This window comes from Acromyrmex echinatior, chromosome 12 (assembly GCF_024713525.1).
Source record: "Acromyrmex echinatior isolate Ae372 chromosome 12, ASM2471352v2, whole genome shotgun sequence".
In the NCBI taxonomy this organism is placed as follows: Eukaryota; Metazoa; Arthropoda; class Insecta; order Hymenoptera; family Formicidae; genus Acromyrmex; species Acromyrmex echinatior.
In genome coordinates this window covers 15,011-31,240 of record NC_141863.1, presented here as the reverse complement: position 1 = coordinate 31,240, position 16,230 = coordinate 15,011, and the positions used below count along the sequence as shown (strand labels likewise).

General features: G+C 30.8%; 1 protein-coding gene across 1 annotated transcript; it reads right to left on the bottom strand.

The window, feature by feature from the left end:
- Positions 1-5,017: 5,017 nt before the first annotated feature.
- On the bottom strand, positions 5,018-14,356 carry LOC105153259 (cytochrome P450 4C1). Its single transcript, XM_087412245.1, has 12 exons — positions 13,991-14,356; positions 13,319-13,428; positions 12,229-12,319; positions 11,832-12,017; positions 11,149-11,242; positions 10,597-10,699; positions 10,326-10,431; positions 10,109-10,215; positions 9,966-10,034; positions 9,504-9,672; positions 8,988-9,167; positions 5,018-8,921 (listed from the first exon to the last, which is right to left on the bottom strand). Exons 1-12 carry the CDS (start codon positions 14,142-14,144, stop codon positions 8,758-8,760), a joined length of 1,533 nt encoding a protein of 510 aa, XP_087268371.1. The 5' UTR covers positions 14,145-14,356; the 3' UTR covers positions 5,018-8,757.
- Between the last annotated feature and the right edge of the window lie 1,874 nt (positions 14,357-16,230).

Genomic DNA, 16,230 nt, shown 5'->3' with positions numbered 1-16,230 from the left:
CTGTGTGAACTGTCATTATCGTGGCAAGCGCAAGCGATATAAACAGCGTTTAATTTCGTAACTGCGTACATTTTAAAAGCATTTCGACGTCGCTCACATTACACGCAGAACTTTTCCTTCGCGCGAAATCCATCGAAATGGCAATACGCACGATAATAGCACGAACTTATCTATGACAGAGATTTATTCATTTATTTGCGAATTTCTCTATGGGAAAACCAGTGACGTTGACGCGAACCGACTGCTACATGTCTGGCGGTTGATTATTTCCAATGCGTCGAAGGTGGATGCGCCGCGTTTTTTCGTATCTCTCTTTTGTATCTCTGTGCTTGAATTCGCGCGAAAACGTCTTCGTAGTCCCAGGACAAGACCTTCGGACCTCTAGAGAGAGGCGGTACGCACAACTGCATAAAAGAAACAACTTCGAGAGATTCATGCGCATGCAACATTGTCGTCCCCTTGGATTCGATAATAATTATCGACCTTGCGACAAAAAAAAGACCCGCTAGAGAGAAATACTAATGCGAGACAATGCAGCCGCCAGAGCGATTGAAGTATATACGCTTTGTTCGCATCGCTAACGTTCATCAATTAGCTCTCGGAGCGTGTCAATCTAGGAATTCTAGAAAGATATTCATCATAACAATATTGATGGAAACTAAAAAATAATAAATAATACTACAAAAAAATTTTGATATTCTAACAACTAGCTTGAGCTTCTAACAAAATTATTTTCAGATTTGTATCCAACAAAATTTCAGCTCTTTCAGTAGAATTATTTTTTGGACTTCTTTGGAAAAAAATTACACTATCAGTGCAATTCCTAATAAAGTGAGCGATAAGATTAATGAAACGTTGGCATAACCTTAACGGCGATAATCTTTTAATATCTTTGAAAATAAGACATAAACGGTTCTATTTAATTAACTTTATCATTAATTAACTTTATCATTTTTATTAACTCACCTTATATTGTAATAAAAAATAAATATATATATATTAATTATATATAATATTGACGATATATAATCGAGAACAATGATCGACTGAGTCATTCGTGCGTAATAATTAACGAATGTATTATTCGAGACATATTATTTATTACATAAAAAAACAACAAAATTAAATAAAATTAAGTTTCGACTCCGTTCGAGCCTTCATCATGTCCCAAAATAGATTCAAAAATTAATCGTAACGATTACATGCAAAAGAGCAAAGTCTCTTCAATTTCGCATTTGAGAAGCATAATTGTTAGTTATTTAAATTATAAATTTGATTACATCTTGTTTTTACGTCTTGTTTTTACGTTTCCACATTTCATCATTCAAAAAAACTATAAAAAACTAAAAAAAAAAATATATATATATATATATATATATATATATATATACACATAATGAAAACGTGTATATAGATAATGTATAAACGTATGCGAGTGTTTACAATGTACTGAGCTTAAATCCATGGATTTACTAACAAAAAATCTAAATGACTGTGCGGATCAGTCATTCTTTGCGGAAGCGAGATTGAAAAAGAAAAAAATTATACATCGTGTTTACGAGAAAGGAGAAAATGGTTCTGCGTTCAGAAAATATTGGGTCATCTAAATAATATCCGCGGTTTTTTGTTCAATTTTTGAATGACATTTTTCTTTATTGAAAATCAATTTTAATCAAGTATATATTGGCCATTATTATCTGTAACGTGATAAATATAATTATTACGTGGAAATATGTAGCGTTTACATATCGTATATATGTATACTGGATTGGTTAATAATTTCCATTTATTTTTAGAATATTGCCCGATTAACACCGAATAATATTATATCACTAATAAATATTTATTTATTTTACATATATTTATAACACTGTTCAATAAAAATAATTTTTTTTTCACACATTGAAAACTCCAGTTATTCTCTAAATTTCGAATGTGCACCAAAATCGCAAATGATTTGATATCACCAAATTAAACACATGGCGATATTGGATTTCATCTCTACTTTCACAGAAAAGAGTTTGAGTTTTTCATGTATGAAAAATGTTGTCGCACAATGTTGTAATAAGTATTTTGTGAAAGATAATGTTTTAACGCGCATTAAAAAAAAAGTTCACCAAGATTGATTGAGTTTTGAATACTTGGCATTCTTTTGAAACATGGAGAATAAAAATAAGAAAATGATACGATCGCGATCGAAACGTCTGCTAGTTTTCTATATCAAATTTTTAACTTAAAACATTTCTGTTTCTTTTATTAATTTTTTACATTCTATATTATTATTTCATTTATTATCATATATTATCGTTTCATTTTATATAATAATTTTTGGCTCGTAGCTCTCTTTTTCCTTTGTTTTTTAAAAAATAAGATTATTTTATGTTACATAAGACAAATCGCAATATTTCCTAAAAACAGAAGAAAGTATATGATTGTCAATAAATTTGTGAATTTTATGACATATAAAACAAATTCTTACCTAGGAGCCTTAATCGCGCGGCTGTCAAAATCTTTCTTGCGCTTATCATAAAGTTCTCGATCTCAGCTGGATGCGCATTTATGGCGAGAAGATTAACGTTTACGTATCGTGAAGAATCGTCGACTGTAGTCGGAGAGAATAATTTCCTCTCTTTTATTCGTATTGCAAGCTCGTAGTGTCTCGGCGAGCAGGTGCCTCCTGGTTGCGCAGCACCTCTAATCGCCCGTGGCGAGGGAATTAAATGCGATATTGCGAATTGCGCGAGCGAGCGCGAGGGACGTTGACAAATTTCGAGTGAGTGAAGGTGCTATCCCGCGCATGGGCGACCACGCATCGCGATCCGTTGGGTGAAAGACGCGCTACGCCCACACCGTCGTCTTGTCATCGGTAATTGTGCGTCGCGGAAAACGCCCGGGGCCACTCGGCCGTGTGCAACGTGCCTCCCAGTGCATCTTCGTCCGCGCGTCTTCGCCCACGAAGATACGGCGCGGCGGAGCGAATATTGTCGACGCAGAAACTTAAAAAAGCGACTTATGCGAATCGATCAGTCGAGAGGCGTGCGAAACACGACGTATAATATACTCTGTGAGTTATCAAAAAATGAATCAGAATCAAAAAAAGGTTTGTACATATTTTACTAATCCTTCAGATTTATTCAGAAATATATTGTTCTTTGAAATAAAGATTATCGTAGAAATCAATGTCTGTGTTCAACTATTCAACTTCACAAAGCAAGATGTTAAAACACAGCCGATTTTGGTAATTGAAATGACAAAAAGGTGTAAATAATATTAATAACGTTTTATGTAGATTTTCTGCTTAAATTCCTCTTTTTTTTCTACAATAATCCACTTTAAGTCAAAATCAGTCAGACAGGTCAATAATAATGTACAATACAGGAACTTCGATTGTAACATTGAAATACGTAGTGGTAATAATCTTATACGGAAAGGACTAATTTGTTGCAAGATCTAAAATTTTATTGGAAATTTTGTTGAATCATCAAAATAATTTTGTTCGAAACTCAAACTGATTGCTAGAATATCAAAATTGTTTGCAGCATTGCTCATCATTTTTGAATTTCTAATATAATTATTTTGATAGCCTAACAAAATTATTTCCAGATTAATATCTAGCAAAATTTTAGATCTTTCAGCAAAATGTTTTTGTGCAGCATTATAGTTTAAGTTCAGCATTATATTATAAAATATTTCGATAATTAAATTTCGATAAATAAACGCATAGTAATCGTATAGTTATTTAGAGGGCGAAAAAGAAAAGAAGATGCCTTGCGAAAATAAAAGTTTAAGTTGCGGAATGAAGGTTTCAATTAATACGGGATTCCGTAATTCTTCCAGAGAAATGATTTTGAAAAAAAATTGTTCGGTATATTAAATACATGTTGGTAAAGTATGCCGCGTTTTTTTCATAAGAAGGATGTCATGATAATTACGCATTGATGATAGATTACAATGAAATGACTATTGAAGATACAAATCGAAGTTGCGTATGAAGTGCGAGCGTAAGATAAGCGTACTTATCGAAGATTACAGCCGAGTATTACATCTCACCGCAGACGAGTAATTACGATAGTATATCGTAAATAAATTTTTGAAAATTTATTTAAAGTATAATTATCTCATGATTTTTTTATGAAAAAAAGATAATTTATTATAACATCTATAATATTTATACCACTCAAAAATTTAGAGCACTCTATAATGTTTAAAAACACAAAGTTTTATTTTATTTATTTATTTTATTAAAAATATCAATTTTTATTTTTTAACATGCACTCTTGGAATAAATTTTATGGTTGAGCCAATATAAATTTTTGTACATTTAGAATGCTAGTAAATAAAATTGATTAAACTTAAAAAAAAATGATCCAAAGTTTTGATAATATAAATAGATTACAATAATGTAAATAGATTATAGGAAAAATCATTTTAAACAATTTTATATTTTTTTCTCCGCTGTGGTGTTAAATTACTACTTCATAGAATTTAGAGTTTCTTGTAAACTTTTCATTGTGGGTCATTGAAATTTCCATTGAAAGGGAATACCATCTAAACTGTCTTGCTCCCGTTAAAACAAGTGTGAGTATTTGGTGTCCTTAGTATGAGTATTCTGCGAACATTTATAAAATGAGTTTGTTCATGCATGGATGCATGCATGTGTACATGTATCACGCGTGTATAGTATGCTCACACATTTGAAGTGAGAGAAACAGTCAGGCCAAGTAACTGTACATCGCTGTTTGAGTTACAAAGCGAGGTTGAATGAAAAGGAGGAGGAGGAGGAGGAGGAGGGGGGAGAGAGAGAGAGAGAGAGAGAGAGAGAGAGAGAGAGAAACGGTGTGTCTAAAACCTGCTTTTATCAATTTTGCCGAGATTTACGGTACTTCAGGCGACGTTTGCTTAAATATAATCAAAGTAGGTCGTCTAACGTTTCTCTTGAGAATCCTATTTTGATACTGTTTTTTTCTAATAGAACGAAAATCTGGCAAACGTACAAAGTAATAAAATCACTCATATCTTCTTTTTTGTTTTGAGAAAGGACGTAAAGTATTGTCGAAAAATGAAGAGTTAATGTCACTGTAAAAAAAATTTGCAGCTGTCAGAATCTAATTTTGCATAAATTACAATTTACGGGAAAGGGTGAAAATTATTTTAAATTGCCTGAAATAAAAACGTATTCTCAGACTGAGAAAAAAGTATTTGGTGTTTGTGACTATATAATTGCATTTTGCTTAGTAAAATAATTATGTTTAGAAGCTTCATTTTAATTATTACTGCTACAATGTTACCAATAATAATTGTATTTATAGTTCTGTGTTGTGTGTCAAAAAATAATTATTACCGAAAATGACAAATTACATGATAACTGTAATTAATTTTTCTCTCAGTGTATAGTTTCACGTTCTCGCTGATATATTCGCTCGTACTACTTTCTGCGAAAGCTCGTGCGATTATTCCTCTAGAGCAGAAAAATTCATCGATTAAATGAATATCATCATCGATATTGATTACTTGCGCATTCCACACGCGAGCAATTAATAATGAATAATCTTCGATATCTAAAGATGACGCATAAGAGATTTTCCCGGCAAGGTATTATATTTCAATCGCAGACTATCTCTTTCGCTTTCTCAACCCATACATTTTTCTCGCCGCTACGAAAATAAAACGATGCCTTAATGTTATTCTTGGTAATAATTTCTAACTCTGCAAGAGTTCATCAGGGCAATCACAATCATTATTGATTCTACATTTTTCATCTTTGACAAAAAAATTTTTGAACAAATTTTTGGCTTGCCCATGGGTTCTCCTTTGTCTCCGATACTGGCAAATATTGTTTTACAAGATTTAGAACACGAAATTATTACCAAGAATAACATTAAGGCATCGTTTTATTTTCGTTACGTGGATGACATTGTATTAGCCATACATGAGGAAAAGGTTGAGGAAGTTCTGGAATTATTTAATTCATATCATGAAAGGCTTAAATTCACCGTTGACCGTGGCGATAAAAATGGCATAAATTTCCTAGACGTTAAATTAATTAAACAAGAAGGAAACATCATCTTGATATGTACAAAAAACCTACCAATTCTGGGAGGTATTTAAATTATTATTCAAATCATCCGTTAACACACAAAAGGGGAGTTATTATTGGGCAACTGGACAGAATTCTATTTTTGTCCCATCCTAAATTTCAAGAAAAAAACATCACGGAACTAATTCGCATTCTTTTAAGTAACGGTTATCCCTTAAAGTTTATATTTGCAACAATAAAAAATAGAATTAAGACATTACAAAATAGAAGTAAAAAATGTAATAAAGAAATTGATTCTAATGTTAATTCAAAGAAATTTCTTGTGGTACCGTATTTGAGCAAAGTGTCGGAAAAGTTCAAAAAGCTCTCACATGTTCATGATTTTAACATAGCGTATAAACCCATGAATAAAATGAATGCATTTATTAAGACGGGGAAAGATTCTTTGTCCAGGGATGACCAATGTGGAGTTGTCTACAAAATCGATTGTTTAAATTGTGAATCGTCGTATGTAGGCCAAACAAAAAGAAAATTAAAGACTCGGATAAAAGAACATAAAGCGGATTTAAAAAAATCACCTTCCGAAATTTCAGTGGTTTCACGTCACCGTTTGAACGAGATGCATGAGTTGGATTGGGAAAACACAAAAGTTTTAGACAAGGAACAATCTTTAATAAAAAGAAGAATTTCCGAAATGATACACATAAAAAGACAAATAAGAGGTATCAATAAACAAAGTGACACGGAAAGTCTGCCAGATATTTATTTTCCTTTTCTTAAGTAAGATTTCTCTTTCTTTTCAATAATAATTCTAGAAATTTCCAATTTGTTTGACTCAGGCGTATAAATAGTGGTATAATTCGCGATATAACAAACAACAACACATAACGTCACGAATAAAGTCTTATTGTGAAAAAGTGTCACTTGATATTCTTCGCTCAGTTTTTTGGTTGTAAAACAGGTAACGATTATATTTCTTTATATTCTACTAGGAGAAATTAATGACATATAATTTTAATTTAATCAGAATCTGGAAATTCTCGTTCTACACTTCTTGATATGACTATGGGCGTTATAACATTTTGTACGAAGCATCTTCACATTAAAAAGAACATGTTATTTTTATTATAACAACGGACTGTTGAATTTAATTTCAACTAAATGTAATTTTGCGGTTTATGAAGACTATTGTATTACTGAAGATGGCCAGATTGTGGCCGAAACGTTTAATGTTTTAATTAATATAATAATAAGTAAATATCACAAATTATAACCTGGTGTGGTTTTTTTATGCTCTTTTTGTATCTTGTTTCTTAAATTGATAACCACGTGAATTTTTTAAATTATATATAATTAATATATATATATTTATTTTTTATTATAATATAAGGTAAGTTAATAAAAATGATAAAGTTAATTAAATACAGCCGTTTATGTCTTATTTTCAAAGATATTAAAAGATTATCGCCGTTAAGGTTATGCCAACGTTTTATTAATCTTATCGCTCACTTTATTAGGAATTGCATTGATAGTGTAATTTTTTTCCAAAGAAGTCCAAAAAATAATTCTACTGAAAGAGCTGAAATTTTGTTGGATACAAATCTGAAAATAATTTTGTTGGAAGCTCAAGCTAGTTGTTAGAATATCAAAATTTTTTTGTAGTATTATTTATTATTTTTTAGTTTCCATCAATATTGTTTTGATGAATATCTTTTTAGAATTCCTAGATTGACACGCGCTGAGAGCTAATTGGTGAACGTTAGCGATGCGAGACAAAGCGTATATACATCAATCGCTCTGCATTGTCTCGCATTAGTATTTCTCTCTAGCGGGTCTTTTTTTTGCCGCAAGGTCGATAATTATTATCGAATCCAAGGGGACGACAATGTTGCATGCGCATGAATCTCTCGAAGTTGTTTCTTTTATGCAGTTGTGCGTACCGCCTCTCTCTAGAGGTCCGAAGGTCTTGTCCTGGGACTACGAAGACGTTTTCGCGCGAATTCAAGCACAGAGATACAAAAGAGAGATACGAAAAAACGCGGCGAATCCACCTTCCTTGGAAATAATCAACCGCCAGACATGTAGCAGTCGGTTCGCGTCAACGTCACGGGTTTTCCCGTAGAGAAATTCGCAAATAAATGAATAAATCTCTGTCATAGATAAGTTCGTGCTATTATCGTGCGTATTGCCATTTCGATGGATTTCGCGCGAAGGAAAAGTTCTACGTGTAATGTGACGTCGAAATGCTTGTAAAATGTACGCAGTTGCGAAATTAAACGCTGTTTATATCGCTTATGCTTGCCACGATAATGACAGTTCACACAGAAGACGTTTCTTGAGATGATGTTTCTTTAAAAATAATAATATTCATGGAAACGAATTACACACATTTTTATTTAGTATTTATATGCAGTAGTATTTATATCCATTCATTGTATACATATGTATCCGATGATATAATGAACTACATCTACATTTATGTTTATAATAATTTTACATCTACATTTATGTTTTTAATAAGTTAGTTCTTTCATAGATAAGTTATCTGTATGCATTTTAACATTTAATTATTTTAAAACAAGTTAATATTGCAAATTATTACACAATTTTTTGTAAAATAGGAAAAATGATAGTTACTTCTAGTTACTTTATAGCTTTTAAAAAAAAAGCGGAAAAAGTATTTATATGGAAAGAACGATTTGTTCCTGTTTTTGTTTGTATTAATTTTGCAAAACAGGAACAAATCGTACACGAAGTGGTTGAGGATGAAGTACGACATCAACCTGAAGCCGAACATCCTTTATATAATCGACGGGTTCCAAATAGAAATTATGTATCAAAGAAGCAGTCATCATTTTCATTTGCAGCATAGCATATCGTTGGCCTATAATTTAATATTTGTTACAATTTTTTTATATAAAAGAGTATAGCTTGTAAAATTATAGCTTACCCATACAATTACGTGGTCCAGCACTGAATGGTATATATGAGTAAGGGTGACGATTTTGGCTCTTCTCGGGCAAAAATCTATCAGGATCAAATACCTCTGGATTTGGCCAAAAATTGGGATCTGTGTGGGTTCCGTGAATATCGATATGCAGGATGGTGCCAGCAGGTATTAAATATGACTCTAAAAAGCATATTATAAGATAAATTTTATAAATAATAAATAAAAACATCGTAAGAATGTTTAAATTGAGTATCTATTTAATGCAGGAATGAGTGTTTACAAATTTGTTTAATGAAAAATGTAATAATTATTTTAATTTTAAATTTTCAATTAATAAAAACATAGAAATTTTTGAATTTTTGAAATGGAATTGCATTGCTTAGTTCTTATATATCTACAGAGTTACATTTAATAGCAATATTTTCGAAACATTACTTTGCTATCTAAGATATTGAATAATATATTTAAAAATAAAATAAATTTATAACTATAATAAGAGTTTGGTTTAATACGTACGTAATTTTATATCTTCTCCACATACGCGTGATATAAAAAATGCGACACTATGCAAGCGCAAAGCTTCTTTTATGCATCTTTCTAAATATGATAGTTGATGCAAAAATTTCATAGTTAATTTATTTTCATTCTCTTGCATAACAATATCGACTTCGTTTCTGACACGATCCTGTATTATTAATCATTAAAAATACGTTTCTTATTTAAATGTATTTATATATATGTACGAATTGTACACGTGTGTATGTGTTTTTTGTTTTGTATATCAACATTTATTGATACATAGAAAAGTGAATTGCGTGCACGCACGCACGCATTACACGCACACACACGCGCGCGCGCTCTTAAAAAGTATTTGAAATGTTTAATATATTGATACAGTTTTAATAAATAATTCCTGGAATTAGTGAATTAACTAATTTTTTTGTATAGAAGTTACAGCTTATATTTGACGATAAATACCTGAATGTCCTTGTGTTCAGCTAATAATGCTAAAATGAAGCTTAAACTTGACGCTATAGTGTCATGGCCCTATAACCATATTATAAACATTAGTATATTAAATATTGTATTTAAAAATACGACGAGAAATTACAAATGTATACCCCAAACATAATAGCGTCAACTTCCTGTTTAATCTCTAAATCAGTCATGACACCTTCACGATGTGCCGCTATGAGAAGGTCCAACATTGCAAGCTGCTTCCTTTGTGCTAAATCGAAATATATAAGCATGATATTTTTAGATTATCGTTTTAATCGTAAAATATAATTTATAATATTATATTCAATTTAAAGAATATCTTTTGATTATATAACGTACTTCCAGTCAATTTTACATCATCTTCTTCTACTGATATATTATTGTCAAAGTTTTTCAAATATTGACCATTAGTTCGTTCATGATAAAGTTTTCTTTCGGCAATAATCTGTAAATACAACAAATTAATGTTTTTTTCTATGATTTACATAAATGTGTTGTCAACACATTTATCTTGTCATTTATCTTGCAATACTTCTTTATATAAAGTTATTATTATAACTTTCTAAAATAGATAACGTTTAATGCCATATTAAGTAATATTTTAACGTACTCGTTCTGTAAATCCATGCAATATTTTTAGAGTCTTCGCTTGTTCTCTGCCTTTTGGCGTCAATGAGAATATCCAATCAAATTGCAGCCATTGTCTTGTTACTCTAATAATTACAATACAATTAAAAATAATAGGCATGCTATTTTAAAAAAATCGTTTTTGTAAAAGCTTCCTTTAATTTCTCTGTATACATAAAGATTTCATATAGTTGAAATTAAAAATATTTTAATTTCAACTATATAAAAAAAAATTTAGAACAATAATAAAATTATTCTAAAGACAAATGTAAAATCGTAGATGCACAATAATTCTTTAACTATTTTATCTTACTAAAAAATATATTCGTCTTTATACTGAATTTATTTTTATATAAACAATTGAAATGATTATAATTTATTATGCATAAATTAATAACGTGTTATGTGTAAATTTCTAATTACTAACTATGACGTTTTACATTAAATATTATTTATCTTGATATGATAAAATATTAAGGCATAAATATGTATAAATAGAATGAGAAATATATTATTTATTATGCCCATAAATTACCTATAAATAATAAGCTCGCTCATTTGAAGAACTGCTTTTCGATATTGTTGCTGGAACTCATCGAGATCATTTAGAGAAGTGCCCATAGTAGTTTCTGCAAACGTGTTTGTGAAAATATTGTAATAACATTATCGGACACACACACACACACACACACACACACACACACACACACACACACACACACACACACACATACTTTAATATTTCGCCGGCGGACGCAGGGTCTCGCGAGATCCGCGAATTTAGAATTGTTTATTTTTTCAATTATGATGAAAATGAATAAATGGGTATTTGTTTCTATGATAAATATGTGTTTTTATGTCACTCTTCTACATATTTGAAGTAATTTACTACTTATCATAATAAAAAAATCATTTTTCAAACGTTTTAAAACTGTCATTCTTTGGTCTCATTTGACTCTGCATCTGCTGTGCATACAAGTTGATACTATATGACTTCCGCTATTTAAGGATTCATTATATCACAATATCGCTACACAAATACATAATACTGTATCGAGCGATATGTAATTTTTGCAGCCATCGATATCTGTGCATATCGATATTTTGAATTAAAGAAAATTATATTTTATCTTATTCGTTGATGGAGATAAAATTCTGTGTAGTTATGAATTTATATTCATTTATTATAGAGAAAATTTAGTATAATTTTATAATTACCACATATTGCGTTCAGCGTGTATTCACTAATAAATGATGTTAAATCTTTTACAACTGCGCCTTTTGCATTGTTCAAGGACTTTACCATGTTTTTGCTTTCTTTGTCGAAAATCTTAACAAATCGTTGCAGTATATTAAAATGAAATGTAGGAGTTAATATCTTTCGCTGTGACTGCCACTTAGTCCCTAAAACATGAACAACACAATGTACAATTGTGAAATGACGATTCGAAATAAGCATTGGAATAAACGATAAGGTACAATCTTTTAATTTAATTTTAAATTAAATTTATTTACATTAGTTTATTTTATTTTATTATCAATATAATGAAAACTTGATAGCCAAAACGAAACTTAGTAATATAATATGCATTCTTATTAATATTAATATCATTACCTTCACTAAGGAAAATACTATTTCCGAGCCAAGGTTTGAAATTATCATAAATAAAACTCTTTTTTATATGTTTGGAGTTCCTTAATATCGTCTAAAATTGCAATGAATTAATTTCGAAAGTATTTTAAATATTCAATCATTTTTAACCAATATTTTACGAGCAAATAATAATAAGTAAGGCTCTGAGAATAAATCAAACGAAATAAGAAATAAAGCCTATATGAATTAACACAAATATCGATGCATAATATTTAAATATTTAATAGTAATAGAATCGTATAAAATCGTGTGAAAAATACAACCTATAGGAAATAAATGCCTTAAACGGTCCAGTTAGGATCTTAAGTGTTTGTATAATTCTATGTGAATTTATACGTAATATTATGTAGTCCTTTAAAATGCGCACCGAAGTGATTTTTTTTTTAAATCTACAGCAAACTATACTAAACTAATAACATCAGGAGTTAAATGGACTAATAATTTAATAATTTACTGCTCTTACGTATCTTGAAACTCTTACGTATCCTAATGCTGAATGACATATTACAATCCTAAATAATTCTTATTGTAAAAAATATTACATCGAACTCGGATTTCTGGCATTTCTCCCTGTGAGCATCTAAATATTTATTAATAGAATATTACATAATATTCTGCTAATAAATATTTAGATGTTGCAAAACAATGTTTCAATCATAGTTCGGATCTCTATTGATGTAGTTAGAATAAAAAAAATTATTAGTATAATTAGAAAAGAAAAAATAAGCATATAATATGGGTAGTTATCACTATGAGATCTGTTAAAATGTGAACTTAAAAAAATAGATCGAATAGATAGACAATTTGAAAATCTAAAAGAATAACGATTGCGAGTACAGATTATTCAGTTAAAATTAAACTTAAAGTCATGAACATGACTATTATATGCCAGTTTAATCTTTTTTGTTATCGTAGTCTGTATTTCTTATTCCGTCTGATTTTTATGGTAAATATATCTTTGCAAAATAAAAGAATAGAAAATTATCTTATTTTCTAATACATACAGTAAGAATAATAAGAAGAGAATAAAATTTTGTTCATATTTTATTACCTTTAGATCATCTGGATGACGGATGGATACAATGGGTATAAAGAATAACCAATTTTTGAAAATGGGATAGTACTTATTAGAAAGAGTGATTAAACGCTTCCATAGTACTTCTAAAAAATATATGTATACGCACACAACGTTTTTGTTCATATATTATATAAATTTATAAACATTGTAATAAAAATTGATAAAAAATTTAAATATACAGAAATATGATATGTTTAATATACTCTATTATTTCTCAATAAAGTTTAGTAACCGAGAAATGAATACTATTATGTAGAAAATAATTAACAACATTAAATAATTCTTAAAATTAACAAGCAAATGTTTTTTAACATTGATGGAAATACTTAATGTTTTTTAAAGTGAATGTGTACAAATATTATATTTGCATGTATGTGTACATATAAACATTAATTTAGTCAGGAATTATACATTAATTTACTGGGAGTATATTGAATGCCAATTTAAATATTATTTTAATTATTATAGTCGTTCCTGGATAAATCGAGTAACACAATTATGATTTCCAATGTTCATCGAAAATTAAAAACGGACTAATAATTTAATTGAATGATATACCATCAAACTTTAAATCACAAATATTTAAAACATTTTAATTTTTAAAATAAAATTTTAATTAAATATATAAAACATTTTTTAACTTACCTCGCGAACCAAATATTATGTATACACTTCCAATAATTGGATAACATAGTGGTCCTGGTACTAGATTAATGAGTCGTCCGGTTTTTCCATAATGCACATAATAATTACATACGAATAACATAAAGACACAGATTGATAGCAATACAACAAACATTACTGATCAACTAATCAAATTGATTAATATTATAAGATTTTTCTAATTTAATGTGTCTCAATAAAAAAATTCTAATTTTTTTATTGTCCTGACATTTTTAATTGCTCAAGAATTGTTCACTTTTTTTTTTTTCAGAGATAGTTAAAAATGATGCACTTGGACTGTAATGAAAACACGTCCGCTCCGAGCCGCTTCTCGAGAATAATATGAGTCTGGCTTACTTATTTTTCTTTTTATATGGTGGTAAAGAATGCTTATTTTGCAAGATAAATATGTACGCTTGTTTATTTTTAAAGTTAGATTAAAAAAACGCAAGTTGTGCAAATTTAGAAGGTGAGTAGTAAATCAAGGCGGGTTCTAACCCAATGTCTAGACGGGTTCGCGGGGTGCGGGGGGTTTTCGTTGGCGCGGCGGATGTTCGTAATGCAGTTTAGGAGGGGGAAGGTCGCGGCGCTATTGATGTAAGGACCTCAGTCCTTATTTATTGCCGCCTCTCTGTCTCCAAAAATAAAGATGCAAATTCTTACTATCATCACCTACTATCATCTGTTTTTTTCTTTCTTCATCTTTTCGCCGCCGCCGCATTGTCACTCTCGTTATATTTTCATGCATGCAAACATGTTTTATTATACTTATTTTATTATATTATATTTTAAAAAGAGAATATGTGACAGTATCGTCGATTGCGAAGGATGGGAAGTAAAAGAAAATACGTACGTAATAATGCGAACAAAAAAATGTTTATTCACATCTTATTACACTGGTTTTCATATTTATTAAAAACTAATCTAATAGTTCGCAATCGACGAGCTGATGTCCATTGAAGATGTCGCTATCACGTATAATGTTCTCAGATGCGATGTTGGAGAATCGCGTATACTTGGTATCCACCATATCGACGAGTCGAGCTAATCGTTCGAACGATTACATCGATACACCCGTTAAAGTCAAACATACGGCGTAGCGTCGTTTCGGTCATCGTAATGCGTACAAATGAAGAATCGAGACGTACGAGCGTAGCTTCGTTCAGCACGCAAACACTGACGGTTAGCGGTCCAACGCTTATAAAATTATCTTTGTATTCATTTCGAAATAGCTTGTAAATATTTCCTCGCTGTTCGTAGAGACTCTTCCACGTTTCGAGAGACAGCGATAGTTCGTGTCTGCGATGATCTCCACGTAACTCAATGGGCGTTGATTCCAATTTCCAAAAATTTGTAGCCCGTATTCGTCAGATCCTAACGTCTGCTCAGTAAACGCACCGCACGATGCTCCGTACATACATAATGTTAAAAAACGTTATTTTTTTGTCTATAGAACGTTGAAACTTACATGTTATATTCCTTCTTCACATCGTACGATGTACTACTGTCTTTAGTGAAGTACATTTTTTCAGCCATTCATACAAGCGGGTATCACAAGACTGATTGCATCCGCGTAAATTGTCGCGTAATACTTCTGGAAGCGAGAGAAGGCAGATCCTCCCCCTCTTTTCAAGAATTTCGAACACGTTGCGACACGTTTATACATACGTACATACATACGTACATACATACGTACATACGTACATACGTACATACATTACAAAGGAAGGGAAAAGAAATACATAATAAATACGTTAACGTATTTTTATTTAAAAAATTCTTTTGCAACCACCAGTTATATATTTTCAATACATTTTGTAACGCGCAATTCTTAACATGTTGCCCACATCGTATAATATTAGTAACATCTAGATTAGATAAAGATTCCATATCTTCGTAAACTGCGTCCAAGGTCTCGATGTACGTGCGTTCTCGCTCCAGAAGCAAGTTCTGCAGCCACGTTCGTTTCTCGCGTCCCTTGACATACACGACAGCATCATCTTCAAATACAGCCATCGTAATTAGACGTTTCGCCTCGTTGTACGGGATCGTCCCGTCCTCCCATTGTAATCCATGGTGATAAGCAATCAACCAGGAAGCGCAAGACCTGTCGGACTGTCAAAATTTCCATGGCACGGGACTCGTAAAAATGTAGTGCGTGAGAACGGTCCCCTGTTTCAGCACCGCCACTTCCTTTACGATAATTTCTTCTTAACAATGAA